General features: G+C 41.3%; 1 protein-coding gene across 1 annotated transcript; it reads left to right on the top strand.

Annotated features, from left to right (window-relative positions):
- The first annotated feature begins 4,411 nt into the window (after window positions 1-4,411).
- Window positions 4,412-20,045, top strand: LOC116942815 (uncharacterized). The gene is made up of 8 exons (XM_032955125.2): window positions 4,412-4,693; window positions 6,553-6,675; window positions 9,206-9,331; window positions 11,028-11,150; window positions 14,410-14,535; window positions 16,776-16,866; window positions 18,316-18,461; window positions 19,088-20,045. The coding sequence occupies exons 1-8, from the start codon at window positions 4,594-4,596 to the stop codon at window positions 19,258-19,260; spliced, it is 1,008 nt and encodes a 335-aa protein (XP_032811016.1). The 5' UTR covers window positions 4,412-4,593; the 3' UTR covers window positions 19,261-20,045.
- Window positions 20,046-20,928: the final 883 nt, after the last annotated feature.

Below are 20,928 nucleotides of genomic sequence, written 5' to 3'. Positions count from 1 at the left end.
GAACGAGAATGCTCGAGAAGGCGGGCGGGGCCGAGGGTGGAGCAGCCCCGACCGTAGGGGGATATAAGGCGGGTCTCTGAGAGGGACCAGAGTGGCTGCATTCTACAAGCTGGAAGCTCTACGTCCTACAAGCTGGAAGCTCTACGTCTCAAGCTGGAAGCTCTACGTCTACACGCTGGAAGCTCTACATCTACAAGCTGGAAGCTCTACGTCCTACAAGCTGGAAGCTCTACGTCTCAAGCTGAAGCTCTTCGTCCTACGAGGCAACCATGTGGTTGGAGACCCGAGTGAGGGTCTGACCCTTCGTAGCAGTAACTCCTCTGTATAGAGTAGTTAGCTGGGTGGTCACCACCCTAGGCTGTATCTGGTGAAGGGGCAGTTACCACTTGTGTTACGTGTTACAAATAAATGTGTTGCCTGTAAAAGGGACAACGTCTGAGACTCAGTTGGACTCACTACACTTGCATCAGGTGATGTGAGATTGTGATAGTGCGTCTACTGTTGGCAGCTATGCCACAATAGACGAGTCAACAGTCTGATTTATCGAGAAACACGAGAAGGCAATCAGGGTGCATCCGATGACTGCCAAAGTAGAATCATCATCATCACACCCCATCATCATCCAAGGTAAATACAACTTTGAAATGAACACCATAATTTATTGGTGTTTTTTTGTATTATTTGTGTTATTATCTATTTGTGTGATCGTATAATTTGAACTAAGTATATGGATGTTATTCATGTGTATAGTACAGGATTAATGTTGTGAAAAAATATATATATCATGTTCTCCCGTATGTTCAGCCGGACACAGGAACCTAATCCCTCGTTTGCAATATTACGTAGTTCAGTATCTACATTCGCGAATTCTACTTTTGCGCACATTTTTAAAAATATAACCGTTGTAGGTGTTGAGGCCTTGCCATACAAGTGTCACACCGTACTGTATTACATCAAACAGACTGTCGCCAGGCAACTTAGGGTGCAACGTAGCCAAGGAAAACCAAGGTCGATTGTTTTACTTCCAATTGCCAAAAACAAAAAAAACACGTAAAAAGATATATATACATCTGCATGTCGCTGATGCAAGTCGAACTCTAAGCAACAGATTCAAATGCTTGGGTGGGCAAATTGACTCGTGGATGTCAAAACTTTAAATAATGAATTAATCAGCATAGCAATGAATAATGCATTGAAAAGTCGGGGGAAATGTGAAACAAGAAAGGGGAAATTGTCTGAAACGTTACACTCTTATAAAATATATATGGGGGTGCTATACTGAAGACTAAATTTACAGAACTACATAAAACAATTAGAAATTTAAAATCATTATTAAAGCTCGTATCCTTTTCATTGTTTTTGGTGGAAACAAACCAGTGAAGATGCTCACTCTGTGTTCCACCTGGTTAACGTTAGAGAGTTACAAGGTAGGTGTGGTAACTAAGTCCACGAAAGGAGGGTAGACTGGTGGCCTGCAGTTTGGACCGAGGTGACACTGCAGATATTTGTGTGGAGTAGAGGCCGACCGAAACTGAATTTCTGGTTTCGGCCGAAAACGAAACCAGACCGAAAATTAAAAATTGACTTTCGGCCAAAACCGAAAGTAAACCGAAAGTTAAAATTTAACTTTCGGCCGAAACCGAAAGTTAAAATTTTACTTTCGGCCGAAACCGAAAGAAAACCCAAAGTAAAAAATGTACTTTCGGGCGAAACTGAAAGTAAACCGAAAGTTAACTTTTTGGCTTTGGCCGATACCGAAAGTATGCCGAAAGAAGCCACTTGCCAACTTTCGGCGCCGAAACCGAATCCAAATTTCGGTCGGCCTCTAGTGTGGAGGTGCTTGTTGGAGGTCTTGTAGCTGAATGAATAGGACATCAGATGGTTTAGCTTAACACGCAAGCAGTGCGTGTTTAAATCCTCATCTAAGATTTGTTTTATATCCCATTGGTTATAGTGTGTTTCCAATTAGCTATCCTATTGTTTACTGGTTATTTTTTTTGTAAAAGTGGACAAGAGATGGTATTTTAATCGTTTTAATAATGCTTTTTTGTACTTTCAAATTAAATGTTAGTCAAATTTCGATTTAAAGCTTTCGTGACTGCAAGGATTCATCTTCTTTGGTTCTTTCGGTAAAGTCACGTAGAATGAGAATAAAATAATAAATTGATGAAATAAAATAACACATTTCAATGCTAAATTCTATGCTAATTCCTTTGTCAAGGCGCTTTGTTTTTTCTCACACAGCTTAAAGGTCGCGATCTGAGCGTGGCTTTTTCACTCCAGCGCTGTCCTCCAGACAGTCTCGTCCCTTCACCTGATGAAGGCCGCTTGTGTTTGTGTTGTGGCCGAAACGTCGTGAGAATCTTATTGTGTTATTTTATCAATTTATTATTTTATTCTCATTCTATGTGACTTTACCGAAAGAACCAAAGAAGATAAATGTTATGCAATTTTACATTCTATACTGATGGCTGGTTTGGGAACAATTTGGAAAATACAAGTTGCCTGCATTCTAGAATTATGCAACGTAATTTTTTTTAAATCAAAGGCAAGATTTTGGTTGACGGTTTTCTTTCCTTGCAAAATTATCTCAGGTTGGCGTTGTATTTTCACCAGGACTAATAATAACTGGATACAAATTAGAATGCTGTTTGGTATCATGAACGATAGAATGTCATTCTCTTTTAATGTTTGATGTTGGTGGCGGGTTTTAACAGCATGCAATCAGAATGAAACGTGTTCCAGCATTGGTGGAGAATGTCAGTACACTGATGAGGAGTGCAAAGGAATGTACATCAGCAAGAAGTGCCCTGGAAAAAAACACTGTCAGTGCTGCGCCCGTGAGTATCTCCAAGTCTGCTTTCATAGCGATAGATTTAAAAGTGGAGCCCATAGCCTCAGTGACATGTTGTATGCATCTTCATTTCTGGTGGGAATGAGACCAGAAAAGGACAGAAAGGCTGCCTTCCTATTCAAACTGAATACCGTTCAGCCGGCAGGACTGAATGAAAGCCTGACCTTCATTTAACACGTTGTAATATTATTGAGCGCGAGATTAATTGTATCCCTCTATGTAATCCAACGTGTGCTTCAATTGGTGTAAGCTCCGATTGAAGCACACATTTGTTTACATTACAATAAATTTGCCAGTGAAAGTGGACAGCAAAAGCTAAAAAGATAATCGTTTTAAACTTGTCTCCCATAAATTCCTCTACCGCGATCCATATTTGTTTTTGGATAAGTTTATGAAAAAATACATTAAACCGAATGACATCAACACTAATCAGTTTAACACGTAGGCTTTCGTGACCAATATTATTAATAATAAACGTTTTTGGGTTAGATCGAGTTATTTATAAATTTGTCGTAACCCTCCACTGGCAAAGACTAATTAGAGAATCCATTGAAATTGAGAGAAATAGAAAGAACTTTAATTGCTCTGACAGCTACAGGCTTAGTGTGGCCTGGAAGCGTATTATTAAATAATACAAATTACAATTCCTTATAGGGGAAACACATACTAATTAACTGATTACTAACGTAGCATGTAATTACAATAACACATTGCAACTCATTACTAATCATAACAATTGACTGATTACCAATCTATTATATAATTACAATACCCCCCCACCCCGCCTGAAATCTTCGCACCTGAGTTAAATGATGACGTCACCCTGCTGCTCTATTTAAGAACGGGAGCAAGTGAGGGCTTCACCATTCTGGCGAATTGCCCGATGATGCTGGATGTAATTACCAGTGAAACGTCGCACTCAAAAACTGTAAATGTTGTGGATTCACTCTTCAACACAGCGGTGGGCTAAAGTAGTGAACTATTTTGTCAACATGACACTCTTTTGCTGATTGGCCGTGTCGGGTGGTGGAGGGTTACGACACATTTATAAATAATGCGATCTAACCCAAAAACGTTTATTATGAATCAACACTAATGATAATAATTTGGCATGAAACTACAAATATGTATCATTGTATTGACTATGAAAACCGACCTTTTTAGTTCCTGCACCCTGCTTACAAGGTTCAGGAATTTGTAACTTTTAAAAGTGCCTTTGATCCTAACATTTATAGAGAGGGACTGTAATCCTGTTGAAATGGAAATTTTGCTCAGGAAAGCATCATTCAAAGCTTTATGTTAAATGTTTTATTGACCTTAATGCAATATAGTTACTCACAATGGAATGTTTCATTACCATTTTTATTGTACTCTGAATGCAAATTAGTTTAATTAGTAATACATTTTTGGTTATTGAAGGTTTTGACTGTTGCTCAGTAGCTGCTAATAGGTAACTATTCGTATGTAAAATTACGAATTGTTCAGGATTTTTTTTATTCTCATCAGACCCCATATATAAAAAGCAGTCTCCAACTCTTATCGACTCTATCTGTCTAGTCTATCTGCTATGCAGAAAGATCATTGCCCAAAATGTTGCCTATTGTGTTTGTTTTCCTTTAAGGCAGTGTGAGAAGGCAATAGACCAACATAGAAAGCTGTTTCGTAGCATGTAAGATCGCACGTCATTCTGTATTAATACTTTTACTGTGCTAACAGCATGCCAACAAAGTATCAACTGTATGAGAAGTAATGGAACGTGTCAGTACACTGGCAAGAAGTGCAAAGGAATGTACATCAGCAAGAAGTGCCCTGGAAAAAAACACTGCCAGTGCTGCGCCCGTGAGTATCTCCAAGTCTGCATTCATGGCTATAGATTTAGAAGTGGAGCCAATAGCCTCAGTGACATGTTGTATGTGTCTTGATTACTGGTGGGAATGAGTGCAGAGAAGGACAGAGAGGCTGCCTTCCTATTCAAACTGAATACCGTTCGGCCGGCAGGACTGAATGAAAGCCTGACCTTCATTTAACACATGGTATTATTATTGAGTGCGATATTAATTGTATCTATGTAATCCAACGTGTGTTTCAATTGGTTTAACCTCCGATTGAAGCACACATTTGTTTACATTACAATTAATTTACCAGTGAAAGTGGACAGCACAATCTAAAAAGATAATCGTTTTTAACTTGTCTCCCATAAATTCCTCTACCGCGATCCATATTTGGTTTTGGATTAGTTTATGAAAAAATACATTAAACCGAATGACACCAACGATAAGAATTTGGCATGAAACTACAAATATGTATCATTGTGTTTAGTTCCTGCACCCTGCTTACAAGGTTCAGGAATTTGTAACCTTTAAAAGTGCCTTTGATCCTCACATTTATTGAGAGGCACTGTAAAACTATTGAAATGAAATTTTTTCTCGGGAATGCATCATTCAGAGCTTTATGCTAAATGTTTTATTGACCTTAATGCAATATAGTTACTCACAATGCAATGTTTCATTACCATTTTTAATATACTCTGAATGCAAATTAGTTTAATTAGTAATACATGTTTGGTTATTGAAGGTTTTGACTGTTGCTCAGTATGTAGTGTTCGATTTCACTCGGACAACTTCTGTCTTTCTCCGAACACTGCTTTATTTACAACTCTCAGCATGTCCTCCACATTCCACAGTATCCAGGTCGCCATGGCTCACTCGCCGTGCTTCACTCGACTCGCTCGCCACCTTTGTCTCTCCACTCCACCGCGATTACTTCACTTACTCCGCCGCTAACTTCTTCGTCTCCGCTCTCCGCTATCACCGTCGCTATGCTCTCTCCACTGCTAAATACTTCGTCTATGTTCACCGCTATCACCATCATAATGCTCACTCCAGTGCTAACTGCTTCGTCTCCGTTCACCGCTATCACCGTCACTATGCTCACTCCACTGCTAACTGCTTCGTCTCCGTTCACCGCTATCACCGTCACTATGCTCACGCCACTGCTGGCTGTTCTTCATCTTCAGCTCCGCTATCGCTACGCTCTCTCCACTGCTGGCTATTCTCATCTTCAGCTCCGCTATCACTCTGTCTCCAAGCTCTCCATTCTTCAATTCCCCGCTGTTCACTCCGGCCTCTCCAACTTCAACCAATTGCCGACCCCCCAATTTATCCCCGCTCTCATTACTCCCCAATTAATTAGTCCGCGTTCCAACGGCACTCCGCGTGACCGTACACCTGTTTCTCCTCCAGACCTTTAGGCGCCACTCTAGCCCTGGCAACAGCACAAACCAATCACAGCCGTCCACGGCTCTCCCAGCTTAATTGCCCCAACATAACCTGCACTGTATTTGCCTTCGCTACAGGCTGACCCAAGATAACCCGTACTGTCTGTGTGATCATGTAATCACGCTGTTTGTACTACGCACCTTCCTACTCCACTACACGTATGAAAAATTACAAACTGTTCAGGATTTTTTTTATTCTCATCAGACCCCATATATAAAAGGCAGTATCCAACTTTTATCGACTCTATCACTCTAGTATATCTGCTATGCAGAAAGATCATTGCCCAAAACGTTGCCAATTGTGTGTGTGTGTGTTTTTCTTTAAGGCAGTGTGAGAAGGCAATAGACCAACATAGAAAGCTGTTTCGTAGCATGTAAGATCGCATGTCATTCTGTTTTAATACTTTTACTGTGCTAACAGCATGCCAACAAAGTATCAACTGTACGAAAAGTCACGGAACGTGTCAGTACACTGGTGAGGAGTGCAGAGGCACATACGTCGAGAAGAAATGCCCTGGCCCAGGTCACTGTCAGTGCTGCATCCGTGAGTACCTTAAATCTGTATTCATTTAGACACCACACTAAATGAAATGAGCAGCTAATAGTTTGGTCTGAAATGATGAGAGTGAATAATCAATTGTATGTCACACATTTATCAGTATATTCAATGTAAATTAGAAAACAGGTACAGTATTTTCGTAGACTATTTAAACGTGACAAATCTACTCTGATGCAACAGATTTGGATCACGTGACAGCAAAATGGTATTTAATTTATTTGCAAACATTTCAGCGGATCTCTTTGTTCAAGTGTCACTTGATATTGTGAAAGACATTGCTTCTTCAAGTGTGATAGACGGCACTTCCTCCTTTATCTGAACAATGGTTTGATTTATCGGACATTTTTTTTCTACGCCATAAAAATACTGAGTAGAATTTTTCCACTAAACTTGAAAAATTATCCAACCAAAATCGAATTCAACCACCACTGACAGCTGTCTCCAGGCAAATTAATCTTGCCACAACTTGACAATTTGCAAAAACTGGTCCAATCCGAGTATCTTCCACAGGCACTGAGAGACCACTTGATATCTTGACTGAACCTGACCCAGGCCATTGCCTCTTTTCGATCCAGTCCTTCCAAGTACTCTTTGGTTATATTCGGTAAAGTCACGTAGGTAAAAAATAAAATAACAAAAATCACAACGTTTCGGCCACAACACAAGTGGCCTTCATCAGGTGAAGGGACCGTGCTGTCATGAGGACAGCATTTGAGTGAAAACGGCCAAGCCCAGGTCGTGTCCTTTAAGCTGTGTGGGAGGAAGCAAAACGCTTGACAAAGGAATTAGCATAAAAATGAGCACGATGTACGTAGGAGGTGCATGGGCCATGATGGACCAGGAGCGGGTGGGGACCATGACGGACCAGCAGCGGGTGGGGGGGGGGGGGAGTAGAGTGAGTGGAGTGAGTGAGTGGAGTGAGTGAGTGGAGTGAGTGAATGGAGTGCGTGAGTGGAGTGAGTGAGTGGAGTGAGTGAGTGGAGTGAGTGAGTGAGTGGAGTGAGTGAGTGAGTGGAGTGAGTGAGTGGAGTGAGTGAGTGAGTGGAGTGAGTGGGTGGAGTGAGTGGAGTGAGTGGGTGGAGTGAGTGAGTGGCGTGAGTGAGTGGAGTGAGTGAGTGGAGTGAGTGAGTGGAGTGAGAGGAGTGAGTGAGTGGAGTGAGTGAGTGGAGAGAAATAAACAGCTGTGAAAGTTTGGGATACCACTTCTTGAAAAAATTTTACTGTACCATTGAAAATTAGTTTAATGTCTGGTTTGATTTAGAACATCTTTCCAATGATTGCTTAATTTGAAACCATCCTGTCAGTTGAAATTGTGTCTGTGTTTGTAAATCTGAATTGCCTTGTGGACAAATCTCTGATAAAAACCCGTGGGTTTGCAGAGAACCTTGGTATCGGAGAAAACTATATCGTGATCACCCACAGCGTTGTAACAGTGGTCAGCTACGGCAGAATAATTCGTTCTGCCGTGTTTCAAATCTGATTTGTGCTCGCGAATTCGGTCAGAGACATGTCGCTTCGTCTCCCCGATATAACAATCACCACAAGTGCAGCTCAATTTGTAAACCCCGGGGTACTGTAAGTCAGGAACGACATCCTTCACGGATGGGATCAGGTCACGGATTTTGTGTACTATATTGAACCGGACCAGGATCTTGTGTTTGTTTAGAATTTTGGAGATCTTTTTAGTAACGCCTGCTATATATGGTAGTGTGATGGTTTTGACCGGAGTATCAAGTGGTTGTTTCTGTATGGAGGGAGAAACAGCTTGGCGGATGGTACGGTCAGAGTATCCATTTCTCTTGAGGGCCAGGTGAACATGTTTTAATTCACTGGTCAGGTGGTGTTGGTCCGAAATGCAATGTGCCCTGTGGTATAACGTTTTGATGAGATAATTCTTTTGAACTGGGTGGTGGTGGGAATCAGGTTTCAAGTAGGAATCTGTGTGGGTGGGTTTCCTGTAGACAGAATGCCCCAGTGAGCCATCTGGTCTCCTCTCAAACAGAACATCCAAGAATGGTAGCTTGCCATCTTTCTCCACTTCCATGGTGAATTCTAGACATCCCGCCATCAAATTCACCATGGAAGTGGAGAAAGATGGCAAGCTACCATTCTTGGATGGATATTCGCAGCAGCGTTCAATCTACACCTATGTTTTAAGAGACTTAAGGCCCTCCCTTTTTTGTGCCTGGCTTTTGAGTAACACGGGGCTTGGCTCTGTGCCTCAGAGCCACGATCAATTATGTCTGTGAAATGTTGTGTGCACAATGTTGCATTATTATTACGGATGCATTGGAAACAATTGGGAAAATGTAAGTCGCCAACTTGAAGAAAGTTTATTGTTTGATAAAAAAAAAAGTGTTCTTACCTGGAAAATTGTCTACATTTTGCTCTTTTTTTACACCAAAACTAAAAAAGGCATGATGCAAAATGGAATGTGTTTAATAGCACGGATGATTGAATGTAATTGTTTTAATATTTGTGTTGCTGCTTCGGGGGGTGGGGGCGGGGTTAACAGGGTGCAAACAGTATAGTAAACAGTGCTCCAGCCTTGGTGGGAAGTGTCAGTACGCTGGCGACACATGCGATGGTGGATACGTCAAGGGTAAATGCCCTGGAGGAGACAACTGTCAGTGCTGCGCCCGTGAGTATCTCCAAGTCTGCTTTCATAGGGATAGATTTAAAAGTGGAGCCTATAGCCTCAGTGACATGTTGTATGCATCTTGATTTCTGGTGGGAATGAGACCAGAAAAGGACAGAAAGGCTGCCTTCCTATTCAAACTGAATACCGTTCAGCCGGCAGGACTGAATGAAAGCCTGACCTTCATTTAACACGTTGTATTATTATTGAGTGCGAGATTAATTGTATCCCTCTATGTAATCCAACGTGTGCTTCAATTGGTGTAAGCTCCGATTGAAGCGCACATTTGTTTACATTACAATAAATGTGCCAGTGAAAGTGGACAGCACAATCAAAAAAGATAATCGTTTTTAACTTGTCTCCCATAAATTCCTCTACCGCGATCCATATTTGTTTTTGGATTAGTTTATGAAAAAATACATTAAACCGAATGACATCAACACTAATCAGTTTAACACGTAGGCTTTCGCGATCAATATTATTAATAATAAACGTTTTTGGGTTAGATTGAGTTATTTATAATTTTGTCGTAACCCTCCACTGGCAAAGACTAATTCGAGAATCCATTGAAATTGAGAGAAATAGAAATAACTTTAATCGCTCTGACAGCTACAGGCTTAGTGCGGCCTGGAAGCGTATTATTAAATAATACAAATTACAATTTCTTATAGGAGAAACACATACTAATTAACTGATTACTAACGTAGCATGTAATTACAATAACACATTACAACTCATTACTAATCATAACAATTGACTGGTTACCAATCTATTATATAATTACAATACCCCCCCACCCCGCCTGAAATCTTCGCACCTGAGTTAAATGATGACGTCACCCTGCTGCTCTATTTAAGAACGGGAGCAAGTGAGGGCTTCACCATTCTGGCAAATTGCCCGATGATGCTGGATGTAATTGCCAGCGAAACGTCACATTCAAAAACTGTAAATGTTGTGGATTCACTCTTCAACACAGCAGTGGGCTAAAGTAGTGAACTATTTTGTCTCTTGTCAACATGACACTTTTTTGCTGATTGGCCGTGTCGGGTGGTGGAGGGTTACGACACATTTATAAATAATGCGATCTAACCCAAAAACGTTGATTATGAATCAACACTAATGATAAGAATTTGGCATGAAACTACAAATATGTATTATTGTATTGGCTATGAAAACCGACGTTTTTAGTTCCTGCACCCTGCTTACAAGGTTCAGGAATTTGTAACTTTTAAAAGTGCCTTTGATCCTAACATTTATAGAGAGGGACTGTAATCCTATTGAAATGGAAATTTTGCTCTGGAATGCATCATTCAGAGCTTGATGCTAAGTGTTTTATTGCCCTTAATGCAATATAGTTACTCACAATGGAATGTTTCATTACCATTTTTATTGTACTCTGAATGCAAATTAGTTTAATTAGTAATACATGTTTGGTTATTGAAGGTTTTGACTGTTGCTGAGTAGCTGCTAATAGGTAACTATACATCAGACCCCATATATAAAAAGCAGTCTCCAACTCTTATCGACTCTATCTGTCTAGTCTATCTGCTATGCAGAAAGATCATTGCCCAAAATGTTGCCAATTGTGTTTGTTTTCCTTTAAGGCAGTGTGAGAAGGCAATAGACCAACATAGAAAGCTGTTTCGTAGCATGTAAGATCGCACGTCATTCTGTTTTAATACTTTTACTGTGCTAACAGCATGCCAACAAAGTATCAACTGTACGAAAAGTAACGGAACGTGTCAGTACAGTGGTGAGGAGTGCAGAGGCACATACGTCGATAAGAAGTGCCCTGGCCCGGGTCACTGTCAGTGCTGCATCCGTGAGTACCTTAAATCTGTATTCATTTAGACACCACACTAAATGAAATGAGCAGCTAATAGTTTGGTCTGAAATGATAAGAGTGAATAATCAATTGTACGTCACACATTTATCAGTATATTCAATGTAAATTAGAAAACAGGTACAGTATTTTCGTACACTATTTAAACGTGACAAATCTACTCTGATGCAACAGATTTGGATCACGTGACAGCAAAATGGTATTTAATTTATTTGCAAACATTTCAGCGGATCTCTTTGTTCAAGTTTCACTTGATATTGTGAAAGACATTGCTTCTTCAAGTGTGACAGACGGCACTTCCTCTTTTATCTGAACAATGGTTTTATTCATCGGACATTTTTTTTCTACGCCATAAAAATACTGAGTAGAATTTTTCCACTAAACTTGAAAAATTATCCAACCAAAATCGAATTCAACCACCACTGACAGCTGTCTTCAGGCAAATTAATCTTGCCACAACTTTACAATTTGCAAAAACTGGTCCAATCCGAGTATCTTCCCCAGGCACTGAGAGACCACATGATATCTTGACTGAACCTGAACCGGGCCATAGCCTCTCTTCGATCCAGTCCTTCCAAGTACCCTATTCTGGCCACCACCTTATCGTCATTTTGCTACAATGACCCAGGCCTATCGTAATGAAAACTACCCTCTATTCACACATTCTAAGAAGCATCAATTTTCCAACCGTTGAGCATCTACTGGCCAAATCCCTCTCCATCTTATCCCCTTCACCCAACCCAGGTGTCTGCGCTCATCAGCTTGAAGCTGACCTCCGTTCGACAAACTGGCACCTCTCAAATCTCGATCTTCAAGTAACATGAAAACTCTCAACGGTTGTGATTAAATTTTTGGCCTATGTCATCCTCGGCTATATTCCCTCGCTTCCCTTTACTCCCTCCACCTCGTGCCCTTATAAATCTCTACGTTCATCCTGCAAAGTCCCATCATTAGGGAGAAACACAAACAAATAGACAAAACATAGTTTTGCCCGGATGGAAATGTCTGTATGTCATATGGACCTGAAAACTCAATATCCCTGTCTCAAGAATACGGGTAAACCGTATGGGTTGACAGGTATGAATCTGGAAGCTTAACACGTAGTCGGCTTCCTCGACCAATGTTATTCGTAATAAAAGGTTTTTTTGGGGGAGGGGGTTAGATGGTGTGACTATACATGTGTCGTTAAACCCACCACCACCTGACAGCCAATTTGTAAGGTTTGTCACGTTAACAAAGCATGCTAATTAGTTACTAGTTCAGGCCGGAAACCGGAAGACTTCTTCACAACTCTGGCAAATTCTGGCAAATCGCCTGATGAAGCTGGTTGTAATCACCAACGAAATGCCTCGTGAAGGATGTCATTCCTGACGTACAGTACCCCGGGGTTTACAAATTGAGTTGTACCTGCGGTGATTGCTATATCGGGGAGACAAAGCGACATGTCTCTGACCGAATTCGCGAGCACAAATCAGATTTGAAACACGGCAAAACGAATTCTTCTGCCGTGGCTGATCACTGTTACAACGCTGTGGGTGATTACGATATAATTTTCTCCGATACCAAGGTTCTTTGCAAACCCACGGGTTTTCATCAGAGATTTGTTCACGAGGCAATTCAGATCTACAAACACAGACACAATTTCAACAGAGAAGATAGTTTCAAATTAAGCAACCACTGGAAAGATGTTCTAAATCGAACTAAACATTAAACTAATTTTCAATGGTACAGTATATTTTTCACAGCTCTTAAAAATTCCCTTTTCACACCATCAATAGGTAAACACCCCCTCCCCCTACCGCGCCAAACGGCAAGTACACCCACACATACACCACCTCTATGCTAAGTCGGCCAATCAAATGCTAATTTTTATGCTAATTCCTTTGTCAAGGCACCTTGTTTCCTCGCACACAGCTTAAAGGTCCGCGGTCTGAGCGTGGCTGTGTCTCACTCCTGATCCCTTCACCTGATGAAGGCCGCTTGTGCTGTGGCCGAAACGTCGTGATTTTTGTTGTTTTATTTTTTACCTACGTGACTTTACCGAATAGAACCAAAGAGTAAACAACATCACAGCGATCCGTAAAGAGGAAGAGGCAACAACGAAGCAGAACTCGTCAGAGGTAGAGGCAAAAAGAGCGCTTTAAGGATGACAAAATAACATTATTAACAAAATAAACAGGCATATTGCAAAAAAAAACAAAGACGAGGGAATGAAGGGTTGAAGAGGAGATGTGTGCGAGGCGAGGCGAACTCGATTGAGCGAGAAAATCAAACACCACGGGAATGGTGCCGCAGCAAGCGGGTTCAGTACAGCGCAGCAGCCGAGCTGTGTGCATTCTGAGCCAGGAGTGATTTTAAATGATGGAGGCAGAGGGAAGGGTAGAGTGTCAAGTCTAAGTAGAGAGGCGAGGGCATTCCAGTACAAACGTGGGGCAGCAGTTTGGAGGGACACGTCGCAAAAGCTAATTTGAATAGATGGTATTTTAGAAGAGGAAAGCACTTCAGAGGTCGCCACTGGTAATTTTCAGAGTTATGAGGTCCTTTTGATATTTGGCGTTTTTTTAAATTATAATAAGCGATTAACATTATTTTGGCTTTCAAAAATATTTATTGCATATTTTTTGTAACGGTAATATCTAATTTCGAAATATATACTTTGTCAAATTTACAGTCTATGCTGATGGATACATTGTAAACTATCGGGAATGTTTAAGTCGCCTAGGTTACAATTTTATGCAACGCCATTCTTTTCAATGAAAGGTATAAAATGCTCTTTGGTTCTTTTGGTAAAGTCACGTAGGTATAAAATAAAATAAATCACGACGCTTTGGGCGCAACACAAGCGTCTATCATCAGGTGGGAAAAGCATGGTCTGCTGCTGAGGCAGACTGTTTTAAAAGGTTTGAAATGGGTGTTACTCAAGGGTTATAAAAAAAAATGGCCGGGGCTAGTGATGTTAATGTGAGAAATTAGCATGTAACTGTAAGATAGGAGAGCGGCCTCCTAAACGAGGGCACGGAAGTGGCTATGTATAATGTGAGGGATTAGCATGATGTTAATGTGAGAACTTTAAAGCTTTATTTTAACATGACGTGTTGTACGGAAAAAAAATCTCAGTTTCTCTTGTGTAAACTAGGACTAAAAATACTGAATATACAATACATTGCTATTCAGTAGCATGGATGATTGAATGCAATTCTGTTTTAACATGTATGTTGTTGCTGGGGGATTTTGACAGCATGCCAAGAGTATAGTGAAAAGTGTTCCAGTGTTGGTGGAAAGTGTCAGTACATTGGTGACAAATGCGATGGCATATATGTCAAAAGATTATGCAGTGGACGAGACAACTGTCAATGCTGCGTCCGTGAGTATCCACAAGCCTGCATTCTTGCATTCCACACAACACTAAGTAAAACGAGCAGCTAATCGATCAGTCTGAAAGGGACCTATTAAAATGAAATGGATAGCCACGTGAAGTAACACTAACCCCTTTTTGCTGTTGTGCATATAGTCATGACACAGATATTCTACTGTGACTTCCACCTGAAGACGGACGCTTGTGTTGCCTCCGAAACGTCGTGATTTAATTGTTTCTTTTATTTTATTTTACCTACGCGACTTTACCGAATAAAACCAAAGAGTATGAATCCTTGCAGTCACGAAAGCTTAAAATCTAGAATTATGTTCCGATGTCTTTAAATATTGAGTTGCATTTCTTCTTTTCCCAAAACCTTTTGTAAATTCCAACTTTGGGTTGGCATTGTCGTCCCTTTTCATGTCTTGTTCTTCATTTCGTCTTTTGTGGTTTTAGAGAAAGTGTTCTCTTTGCTTTTTACCTTTCTTCCACTTTCCGTGTACTGTACATTACTACACTAGTTAGTTTATTATTTAAAGTGCAGATCAATATCCAGATGTCATCATGGCTTCTACACTCAACCAGATCATGCAGCTGAATGCACAGACACACGAGCTCCAAGATGTTTCCAACAATGTTTCACCATCTGGACTTTTGTCTTCCCTTGGTCACGGGACCCGTGGAGACCATTCCAATGCCCTCCTTCCCCATATAGCACACACCCACCATGGGCGTTTTTTTCTTTATCATATCTCTAACTCTTAGCTGCCGTGTTCTTTTCTGGACTTCTGCATTGCTTAATCTTGTCTTGCCATGAAAACCCTAGCATCTGCCTCAAAGACCCATCCTCATATTGATTATAGAGACACGAGTCATTTTTTGAATAACGTTATATGTGTAGAGTAGTAGTAGTTAGTGACGTAGTGTCACGTTCGCCCTCTGGTACGATGACGTTATGGATAGTGACGTCATGCACAGGGGGCGGGACGGTTACATCATGTTCCCCTGGGGGATTTAAGCTGGAACCCGTCACGTGTTCAGGGTCGTCTGGAGCGTCCAGGAACGTGAAGGGTGGAAGTCGGGACCCAGGGTAGGGGGAAATTGGCACCAGGCTAGGGTAGCCTGTGGGTGTGCTAGGGACCTCCCTAGTAACCTTCCCCCGGGGGAGCGATGGGACCCCGGGGTAGGGAGAAATTGGCACCAGGTTAGGGTAGCCTGTGGGTGTGCTAGGGACCTCCCCAGTACCCTTCCCCTGGGGGAGCGATGGGACCCCGGAGTAGAGGGAAATTGGCACCAGGCTAGAGTAGCCTGTGGGTGTGCTAGGGACCTCCCCAGTACCCTTCCCCTGGGGGAGCGATGGGACCCCGGGGTAGGGGGAAATTGGCACCAGCCTAGGGTAGCCTGCGGGTGTGCTAGGGACCTCCCCAGTACCTTTCCCCTGGGGTGTGGAGTGTAGGCAGTGAGTGTGCAGTACACGGAGTCGCGTGTGAAGAAAGGTCTTAAATAAAACAACTGGCGCAAGCCCCTACATGAAGATCTGCCTCCGAGTCATCATGTATAAAACATATCTCAAATTCTTGTTGAGCGCTTCGCGCCTCGCCCGTCACCCCTACTGATGTCGTCTTCTTTCCCCCGCCCCATGTATACAGATACTACTGACTCATTGTACGTAGGGTGTGTAGGCATATATGCCTACAAAATAATAACAATTTTAGGGGGGGGTTGACAATTGTTGTAAACCTCGATTTAAAGCTTTCGTGACTGCAGGGATTGATATTCTTGGTTCTTTCGGTAAAGTCACGTAGAAGGGAAATAATAAAATAAAAATAAACAAAATTATCACGACATTTCGGCCACAACGCAAGCAGCCATCCTCAGGTGATGAACAGAGCTGGCGGAAAGAACAGAGTTGTCGGAAAGATAGCTCTGTTCTTCACCTGAGGACGGCTGCTTGCGTTGTGGCCAAAACGTCGTGAGAATTTTATTTTAAATTTTTATTATTTTATTATTTCCCTTCTACGTGACTACCGAAAGAACCAAGAATATGTTGTAAACCTGTTGGATCAACTTTTTACCCCCACGTTTTGATTGAGGCCTTCTGAAAGGCTCTCATAATTTAGTTGACGGACAAATGGAACGCTGGGATTTTATGAGAAATTGCAACAAACAAGCAAACGTTGATAACATGTTCTTAATGTGTCCATATATACCTAAACATACACTGTACGTTGTGTTATGATACTGTACAGCAAAATGGAAGCCCTTCTGTCATGGCCACGTGGTGAATGTCGTGAGAGGCTGCGAGGGTAAATTTGGGTGTGGACACTACAGGTCCCCTCGGTAAGAGTCTTCATTCGCTCAGATCGAGACTACGCGAGGCAAAATCTTTACTTCTGGTGACTGGAACGGTCCAGTCCATCTGTTCCAAATTTGCTGGAGAAAATTGGCTGTTTTGTGCAATTAAAAATTATTGTTGCAAATTATTGTTGTAAAATGTTATTCAACATCCCAAGTAATGCCCTCTCCTCTTGTTCTATCTTCAGCAATATTTTGGTTTATTATTATACTGTGTGTAACTATTTTGAGAGACAGAGTTTTTCTCAAGTAGTAGTTAATTGTCTGAATAAATATGCAGATGACAGTCTTGAAGTACACAAACCATTATTGTGAAATTAGTGCAAGCAGACATGGTGTTAAGTAACACTGATCCGATGCTAGAACCTGATTTAATTTTATGTAGGCATGCATTGGTGTTGAGTGGAGGACAATCATTGTATTTCACGGCTCTGAGTAAATGTATTCTCGTAGCTGTAGAATGACTATTCCAGTACTCATGTAGACTTAAATTGTAATGACTGTATTACAAGAGTGTCTTACACAATACGTGCATCTCTCATTACCCACACAAGATTGGCATGTTTCTTTACAGCTTAAGTGTGCGAACCGTATTCCAGTCGGAGTTTTTGGTGCTTTTATTGATGCATTTGTTTTGGTGTCCTTTCTGGCTTACCCCGAATTCAGGCTTCATGAGGTTTTACTGTATTCATTTTACGGGTCATTTTACATTGCAGCACACACTTAGCCATAGGTCATTTACCATCGCATAGGTAAATGTCTCACCTTTATGAAGATGAAGCAAACAGGTTTCATTTTTACATCATTGAAAAACTGTTGATAAAACACCCACTGCCGTTATTTTCAATGGCTTTGTAACTGAAAACAACAAATACACGTCACATTTTAACGGAGGCATGGGAAGGCCAGATTGAAATCATCTTATTTGATGGAACCAATTCGAATATGATTTGGTCAGCTGGCATTCTTAACATATCACTTAAAGTTTTCAGAACGCAGAGAGTGCCTGTTCATTTCGAGGGTTGACTTCACTCAGCTACCCTCCAAGGTTAATACATTAACCACGTACTGTATTGGTAGGAAGTCGAGAGTGGTTGCTCCTTGGAGACACTGATCTCAACCCAACAGACATCAGGGATTCAGGTCCTCCACAGAGATAAGCATCATAACAATCAGTGGCGGGTCGTGACACTTCCACTAGGTGGGCCTGTCGTTGAAAGAATCATATTCATTTTTTAAGACAAAACAATTCATAGAAAAGTTTTTTTTATGATAAAAATAATTTCTCGCCCCTAGTGGACGAACCGCGCTTGATAACAATATTGCGACACTGGGCATATTTTATTTGATTGAGATATAGCCATGATAGGAACAATATATGTACCGTATATGTATTTTAATATGTGAAAATTACCTATTTTTCATTGGATACAGTCCACATGGCAAGCACATGGGAGTGGATATAATTTGCCTTGATGGACGCAGAGTGAATGCACCATTCAAAGGGGAACTGAAGGGTTTGGCCAGGGCCTACAAGAAAAACAATGCCATCAATGACGGAGTGAAACTTTCCAATGCTGGTAATGTTACACACTTGTCATGATTAATCCCATTTTGCACGATGCTATTCAATGATTGTACATGTTTATTTACATGTTCTTGCAGTATATAGCCTAACATGATGAATGTTTAGCCTATTAAACCTTGATGCATTATGTCAACATCATTACAATGTGATCCCACTATACGCATGTCCATGCCATGCAATACACAAACAAATGAGTGTGGGTCGATAAACAGAGAGGATACAGCCCCACGATCTTGCAATCGTTGGGGCCTGAGAAAGATATGTCCGGGTCTATGAAGTAAATTGTCTTCCACTTGGGATTTATTGACCAGCAGTGATGGAAGAACGATTAATATCAGAAACAAGACATTGTATCAGTATGTAGACCAACCAGTGAATGCCAAGTTGTAACTGAACAAAAAAAAATATTAAATAACTTTGCAGCTTGAAAAAATAAATGTATGATTTTGTGCTGCGGAACATCTATTGTGTGTAAAGGTGCAGGTTCATACACGATAATGCCTATTGCCCTATTGTTTGACAATTTGAGTTTGAACTGATCACAATGTATTTAAAAATTATATTTACATTCCAATAGTAACATGTTCGGTGTTTGTCTCTTGTATTGTGTGTACGCAGCGTTCTGCATTAAAATTGTATACATCCATGCTGACCGCTATACCGGCACCGTTGACATTGGCCAGCCGATTGGGTATCTGCTGAACGTGCAGAGGGTTTACCCTGGAATCACCTCCCATATCCACATCGAGATGTGTGATAAATCCAAGGATCCAACATTTTACTTAAACTAACAAAGGCATGAATTGCTGAAGACGGGGTTGTTTAAGTATCATTCCAGAACTGGTTTTAGGTTTTGATATGGTTGCTATTAATCACATGCAAATAATCACAAATGTTGTGCAATTAAACATGAGCGATATTACAGGATTTTCTCAGTTTACATAACTACATCTATTTTCCAGAAACACTGGACCACACAACCACTAAACTGCACTCTTAATTTGCACAGAATTATCTCACGTGAAAGGCCAATATGTGAAAGGAAATCTGATAGCTATAATTGCTTAAATTTCATTATGGGAATTTGATAAGAATATACACAAGGTGTATACATATCGTAATTATTTTACACAGCACTCTGAATGCCAAAACCTTTTGTGGGATTCTAATTGGGATGTTTCGTACAATTATTTAGACCATTGGAGTAAACGAAGACCCAAGGAACCCCCATGTAAAGTAAATCAGATCCGGTATGATGCATAAACCCGTAATTTCATGAAGTGTTCATGCATATAATAGAACTGGATTAATGGTATTTTGATTATAATGGCTTGCTGGTGCCAATGCAGCATTTTTGCTGTTTGCTATGCTCATAACTTGTCGATGTGATTGCAAATGCTGTAGTCTCTTGTGATCATATTGTGCTGTAGAAAATAAAGGTCGTTTCTGGGATAGGCTCATTGAATTCACTCGTGAGTGCTTGCCTGCGTGTTGCACGGGCCAATTCATATGAAACATGCTGCTGATGCTGTCCATCATCGCCACACAGTGGTGGGAACATGTTAGATATAGCATGTTATTGTATTCACATATACTACAGTATATGCAGGTAATGGTAATCCTGTATTGTGCAAAGTATTCCTTGTCCAATAATAGTATCATGATACATTCTGATTAAATAATATGAAAACACTTAAAGCCAATATGTATGCTGTAAATCAGTGGTTCTTAACCTGGGGTGCACGTACCCCAGGTTAACCTCTACCGCAGGCTGCGGTAGAGGTTAAGAACCACTGCTGTAAATAATATCACAAAGTTTACAGTAATAAAACCGGTTCAGTCACATGCTGAACGACACACCCACTCTACCCAAACATCCCGACACACTTCTTCTCCACCTCGAACCTCCCCTTCCTTGGAAAAGTTACAGGGAGGGTCATCTTCTGGCACCTCTCCAAAAGCGCCTCTCATCCATGGCGTCCATGACCGGGTACAATCTTGTTTCTGCCGGAGCCATTCCACTAAAATGACCTCTCTTCAGACGAGATGTTAATGATGTTAAGGGTCATCTTCTGGCACCTCTCCAAAAGCGCCGCTCATCCATGGCGTCCATGACCGAGTACAATCTTGTTTCTGCCGGAGCCATTCCACTAAAATGACCTCTCTTCAGACGAGATGTTAATGGCGCTGCGATGGCGATATGTTATCGGCTTCCCCTGGTATAACAGGAGGACATGGGTTCGATCTCGACCCAGACGCCTGCTGTATATTTGGAGTTTGCACGTTCTCCCCGTGGTCGCGTGCATTGTTCTCCGGGGTTCCGCCACATTTAGAAACACGTGTTTAGATGATTTGGCTGCTGTAAATATCCACGTGACACGCCACTTCGTTCAGCTATCATTTGTGGCCAGGTGGCCTCTGAGAGAGAGCTACGTAGCTCGGTGGCCTTTACCTCGTTA

This window comes from Petromyzon marinus, chromosome 16, assembly GCF_048934315.1.
Source record: "Petromyzon marinus isolate PM22_M1 ecotype Great Lakes invasive population chromosome 16, UKy_Petmar_22M1.pri1.0, whole genome shotgun sequence".
In the NCBI taxonomy this organism is placed as follows: Eukaryota; Metazoa; Chordata; class Hyperoartia; order Petromyzontiformes; family Petromyzontidae; genus Petromyzon; species Petromyzon marinus.
Note: the sequence above shows the minus strand (reverse complement) of the source record. Positions and strands in the feature narration are given on the sequence as shown.

What these genes read in the sequence shown, in the direction of transcription:
- LOC116942815 (XM_032955125.2), top strand. Translation starts at nt 4,594, where the DNA reads ATGAGAAGTAATGGAACGTGTCAGTACACTGGCAAGAAGTGCAAAGGA. An exon ending in TCACTGTCAGTGCTGCATCC is followed by an intron (nt 11,151 to 14,409) that starts GTGAGTACCTTA and finishes GGATTTTGACAG; the next exon opens with CATGCCAAGAGTATAGTGAA. An exon ending in CAACTGTCAATGCTGCGTCC is followed by an intron (nt 14,536 to 16,775) that starts GTGAGTATCCAC and finishes GATACTGTACAG; the next exon opens with CAAAATGGAAGCCCTTCTGT.